At 43.0% G+C, this 6,245-nt stretch overlaps 1 protein-coding gene across 1 annotated transcript; it reads right to left on the minus strand.

Moving 5' to 3' along the window:
- Positions 1-4,966: 4,966 nt before the first annotated feature.
- LOC136471566 (uncharacterized) lies at positions 4,967-6,009 on the minus strand. The gene has a single exon (XM_066469312.1). It carries the CDS (start codon positions 5,855-5,857, stop codon positions 5,522-5,524), a length of 336 nt encoding a protein of 111 aa, XP_066325409.1. The 5' UTR covers positions 5,858-6,009; the 3' UTR covers positions 4,967-5,521.
- Between the last annotated feature and the right edge of the window lie 236 nt (positions 6,010-6,245).

Here is a 6,245-nt window from a genome sequence, read left to right on the forward strand (position 1 = left end):
GGTAGTCAACACAGGATTTTTATAATTTTCAGTGAATGTCGTCTTTGACAGATGGCGGCATGCAATGCATACATATGGCTGACAGTAGTATTCTTTCCTCGCAAAAAAAGATACCGTAGTATATTCTTTCAACAGACGTCCAATGTTGTGAAGTAGGAAGTACGGACATGCTTTGTTAACTAGAAATGCAAGATCTGGTTTTGTCAAAGTTAAGTGCTGTAATGCACCTACAACACTGCGATACCTGGTGGTGTGTCTTCGGGTCCAAGAGGATCTCCTACATGAACCGACAATTTTTCACTTGTGGAGAAGGGCGTGGGGACTGGTATACAGTTCAACATCCCTACATGCTGCAACAGATCAGTGGCATACTTGTGTTGCGTAAGGAGAATACCATCTTGGCATTTGTTGACTTCAATTCCAGGAAATAATGAAGCTCGCCAAGATCCTTGAGAGCGAATTCCTTGTTGAGATCAGCAAGCAATGCTTGTGTGGCTGTCCGAGAGGAACTGACAACAATAATATCATCACACATAGATGAGTAGAAAAATTGTGACTTTGCCCTTGTGATAGAAAAAACAAAGAAGTGTCGGCTTTTGAGGGATGGAACCAAGATGATGTAGCTTTGTGCTAAGTCTGGAGTACCATGTCCGAGGGGCTTGCTTCAGACCATATAGTGCTTGTCCAACTTAAGATGTAGTGAGGTGCAGACTCATCCTCATATCCAGATGCTTGCTTCATGAACACTTCCTCCTCTAGAACACCATGAGGAAACGCATTCTATATGCCCAATTGACAAAGGCTCCATCCTCGTGACACACAATGGAGAGTATAAGTTTGATTGTTGCTGCTTTAACAACAGGACATACTATTGCTTGAAGCCTTTAGCAACCAAGCAAGCCTTGTATCGGTCAATGAACCCATAAGCATGTCTCTTTATCTTGTAGACCCATTTGCAATCAATGGCATTGCACCCTTGTGCTGGAGGAACTAGATGCCATGTGTTATTCTTGATGAGAGCAGAATATTCAACATCCATTGCATTTTTTTCCAATTTTTATCAAGTAGTGCATCTTGGAGATTCTAGGGTTCACTAGTTGTAGAGAGAAAACCATACCGAATGATGCCATCGGTGAACATCATGGGTTGAAGAATCCCATGTTGCAGACGTGTCCTTGGCCGAGGAACAGAAGGAGGATCTGGTGCAGCAACAGGAGTCACTACTACATAACAGGTAATCACTGCCGCCACTTTCACCGGTGATACTCATCACCGCCGGTTCGTATTACAAACCGTTAGTGAAATGATTTTTACCACCGGGTCGTGTTATAAACCGTTGGTGAAAATTTGGACGTTTATCACCGCTGGTTGGTAACACGAACCGGCAGTGATAAACCTATCATTACAACCGGTTTGTGTTACCAACCGATAGTGATGGTCGACCCATTTGCACCACCGGTTTGTGGTACCTACCGATGGTGAAAATCTTTTTATTAACGGCTCGTAATACGAACCGGCGGTGATGATTTATGCTGCAGCACAATAAAATTCATAACTTTTTTAAACAAAGTCGGATGAAAACAAACTTTATACTACAACTTTATAGTTGATGACTTTTTTATTTCAAATTGTTTACCGTAATTACGTTTGAAGCTCTTATGTTTTAAAATTCAATTTTTTTGAATTATACAAACAACGTCATATGAAAAAATGATCAAAAGCAAAGTTACAGAACTCACTATGATCTATAACTTTGTAGTTGACAACTTTTTCATTAGAAATCATTTGGGGTCTTAAATTTGTATCTGAAGTTCAAAAATTTTGAAATTCAAATTTTGCAAATGACCTCGGATGAAAAATCAAGCAAAACCAAAGTTGTAGATCTCAATGAGAACTATAACTTTGTAGTTGATGACTTTTTATTTTGAAATCATTTGATGTCCCAACAGTATGGCTGAAGTTTTAAAGATTTGAAATTTAAATTTGTCAAACGACCTCGGATGGCAAAACCTCCAACATCAAAGTTGTAGATCTTGATCAGAACAACTTTGTAGTTGATGATTTTTTTTATCTGAAGTCGTTTAGGGTTCTAAATATTCATTTTAAAATCATGAGAAGTTAATACTAAAGGAATATGCATACTATATGGACAAGTGACTTGGGGACAGAGTGGTTAGAGCAGCTACGCGTGATGGCATAGGTTTCTGGTTTGAATCCTAGCACCGCGCATTGCGCAGATTTCCGCGAGAAAAATTGCGTGACTTGTGATGCGTGACCGTGCGGATGGCCGGTGGGGCCTTCTCGGGATTTAAAAAATTGCTATTTTTTTACTCGATTTTGAAATTTCTGAAAATCCTACCGGTGGTGATAAGTTTTCATCACCGACGGTTTCGTAACTGGCAATAATGATAATGGGCATCACTGCCGACTTACACTGTCGAGGGCCAAAACCGGCGGTGATGGGGGTTCTAGGGCCTGCGGTGAATACCTGTTCTGTAGTAGTGAGTGCCTGAGGGCAACACAAGAGAATCCGAGCGGAAGGCACAGAACATCCTGTGGTGGGGTATCTATGGCGCATCAGAAGCGGGCATGGTTGTTCGCTCGAAGCGGTTTGAGGCGTAGACGCGGTAGATGGAGAGTGGAACAGTCCTGCAGCAGTTGTGTTGGCGCAGGTGGCGTGGTAGGCGACGATTGACCCCCTGTCAAGCGTGGTTGTCGGGGCAGATCCGACTGGCATCGATTCCAAAGGCGAACTCCGTGTACTTGTCACAGGCCGTTAGGCTCGGGAACCACACTGGCAGTTTGCTGCATGAAACGACGCCTAGAAAGAGTAGCATCATCTAATTTTTCTGCAAAATCTTTAGGATTAGCAACAGTAGTAGTAGGACTATCATCAGCATGGTCATCTAGTGTATTGCCCCTAGGTGTTTGGTCTTGTAGAAGGACTTCAACATGGAATCGTGTGCCAACAGTAAAGTGCAAGTTTGCAAGCTTTGATACCATGTAAAGTTTTGTGTAAGCGTTCTCACCTCCTTGTGGAGGCCGTGTGAGTTTATTTATAGAGTCAAGAATAGCCCTTGATGTGGCAATACAAGGCAAGACTCAATCCGAGATTGATGGTTATAATTAGCCTATTATACAATATGCTAATGCGTACAAAGGATATTTACCATCTATGACTATCAATCAATCTCATATCTTTGTCATGCTGATTTGCATGATGGGAAGCTTCCATTCCTAATAGCGGGTAGATTGGGATGAGAGCACGCGGTGCTCAAAATGAGATAGGTGGATAAGAGGTGACCGATTTTCCATCTAGGGGTGTACGCAACAGGGGGATTAGCTAGGGTACACAAGAATTTGTGAAGCGCAGATGCTTTGAAAGGGGATGAGAGTAGAGCAGGACGGCAGCGCAGATTTGGGATATAAGGGAGAATACAACTCTAGGGTTTGGAACTAGGTGGGCCAATTTTTCATGCGAGAAAGACCAAGGTGGGGCCATTTATATATATACATATATATATATATAACCACCGATGGCCAATCAGTAAACATGGAATTACTAAATGTTGATTTGTGAGACACCTTTAGCGACGATTGTTCATATAGTTATATTTATTTTAGCGACCGACATCTGACCACAATGCGTTGGAGTGGTGTATTGAAAGGAGGACCTCTGTCGAGAGGCCTTCCTAAAGTTGCATTTTATTTTATATTAACCAATATGTATAATAACCTAAAAGCCTCCACAAGAACAGTTAACTTCCACAAAACTGAGGTTCATTTTTTGAACTTGCTAGGTGGATTACTATACTACTACAAAAAATGATTTCAATGGTGCTCTTTTTTCCGGAGGTAGCTCCATTAAACACTCTCTTAAAATCGATTTCTAGACGTGGTTGTTGTCTAAAATGTTCATTATTTTCAGAGGCAGTTGGGGTTACAGATCACCACTAGAAATGGTATTTATAGAGGCAGTTGGTAATGGGACCTGCCTCTAAAAATTGGTGCAGAAGAGAAAATTTAACTTTCTGGATATGTTTTAAGTTCATAGATTTTGAAATTTATTTTTTGATTTTTTTTAAACGACCTCGAATGGAGATACGTTTTGAACCAAATTGTAGTGCTCGACGAGATCTAAAACTTTGTAGTTCACTTTTTTCGTGGAACTTAATACAAAATGATAGCATCGTACGCTTCACAAAATGATTCTATGGCACCATGCTTGTGGTAGGAGAGGTTTCTTTTGAGGTAAGAGGGGTTTTTTAATTCATTCCCTAATAACCGACTCACAAGCTTGGTACTTCTCTAGTGGGCTTCTCTCAAGATTAAAAGCATTCATGTTGTTTTGCTGATTTACAATTTTTGGAAAATAATTTTAGAACCGTGCCACATTGTCGACCGTGTCTAGAAACCGATGTCATGCCATCCTCTCAAAACCAATAATTTCTAAACATATTTGAGATTTAAGAACCATCTATATAAATTAATTTTGAGTGGGCCAAAACGCTAAATGCAGGAGTGCCAGATTATGATTTAGTTGCTGCTGCATAGAGCCGTCCATGGACCGTCAAGGACTAATATATACACGAATATGTCCCTTTTTCTGTTAGTCACCCTGAGCCATCAGACCACGTCGTCTTCTCCATTGACGCTAGCAAAGTGACGAGAAAAACCGGCCGGCTATCCACATCTCCCGTGGCGAGTTGTACACGTGCGCATGGTCTAAATTAGCTCAAGGTTACACGTAAAAAAACGGGCATAAAAAATTACATCGCACTGATTTGACATGTATTGGTATCAATACACGCCCTGCCGTCGGTCAACCAGTAGTCAACACAAGATTTATATTTTTCCAGTGAATAATATATCTTTTACAGATGGCGGCATGCATACGTATGGCTGACAGTGCTGTACTGTCACCGACACTACTACTCGAGGCAGTCGACCTGTTTGTGAAGTAATCATGCGTGAAAGCCTCAACAAAAGTGAGCATGTAACTTCTTGGTCGGATTAAAAGTAGGATGTCAGAAACCATCGTTTAACAGCTGGGACCGAAGCAAGATATATAAAAGTAGAAACAATTTTAAGCAACAAGAGAGAAAAGAATGAAATGACCAGCACTTGAAATAAACACTCTCTCTTAGCTGCTGCTTCATCGTCATGTGCAAGCGGCTGCGTCTTCCTGGCTAATCCGATCTCTATACATAACAAAGCAATAAGGAAAAAAGTTGGAAATGCTGCTTAACAAACAAGTCATCAACTAGGCAGCTGGACGCTAATGACTAGATTATACCCAATTAAGTATCCCCAACAATACACTACTATATAGCCCGACTGAACTGAGCTGGCCGTCCACCAGTAGTAACCACTCGCTCTTCAGCGATTGGCTTTGCTATATCCTACAAGTTTTCCACCCCACACAGGGTGTAAACCAGAACATGCTTGGAGTCTTGGAGACTATCAACAACGCAAAAAAAAAAAAAGTACGTACGCATATGACAAGACAGCTGCTATGTGGCTAATCATCGGAGGTGGCGGCCGCCGTCTCGGCCGGGCACTCGACGATGCTCTCAAGGCTGGGCCGCCACCCGTCGTCGGCGGCCCGGCCCTCACGCTTACGCGCCATCTCCTGGAGCACGTCCTCGAGGCCGCGGTCGCCGGCCTTGAGCTGCGCCACCAGCCACCCCAGCTCGCCCTTGGTCAGCACCATCTTCACCTTCATAACCGACGGCGCCACCCCTTCATCAATTATTACCTCCTCCTCGTCACCGGCGGCGCTTCTCCTCCGCTGCAGCTGCTGCTGCTGGCGCCCTGCTTCTACGGCGCCGCCGCTGCTCTGGACGCAGTTGCCCATGGCTGAGACTCCGTGACTGTACCTAGCTCAACTGCTCCACAGCTAAGCTCAGGCCGCGGCTAAGTTATGTTGGTTATTATTGGGTGGCTTGGGCCTTGGGTTGGGTTGGGTTGGTACAGCCGTGCAGGCGAAGTGTGGCGTAATAAGAGGGTGGGGATTGGGAGGACGACGAGGTGGAGGTATATATTTGAGCATTATATTGTTGTAACTAATTAACGTTGTTTTGTTTCGTTTGTCATGTGTGCTAGCTGGTGCATCGGCAATTGCAATATATGTGGCGATGAATGATTCATTTACCGTCGCTTTCTAGTTTCTAGGGCACATGGTGGGGACCAAGATTATGCAATGTCATCGTCATTATGACCTAATGTTTTTTACCTTCAAAACA

This window comes from Miscanthus floridulus, chromosome 8 (assembly GCF_019320115.1).
Source record: "Miscanthus floridulus cultivar M001 chromosome 8, ASM1932011v1, whole genome shotgun sequence".
In the NCBI taxonomy this organism is placed as follows: domain Eukaryota; kingdom Viridiplantae; phylum Streptophyta; class Magnoliopsida; order Poales; family Poaceae; genus Miscanthus; species Miscanthus floridulus.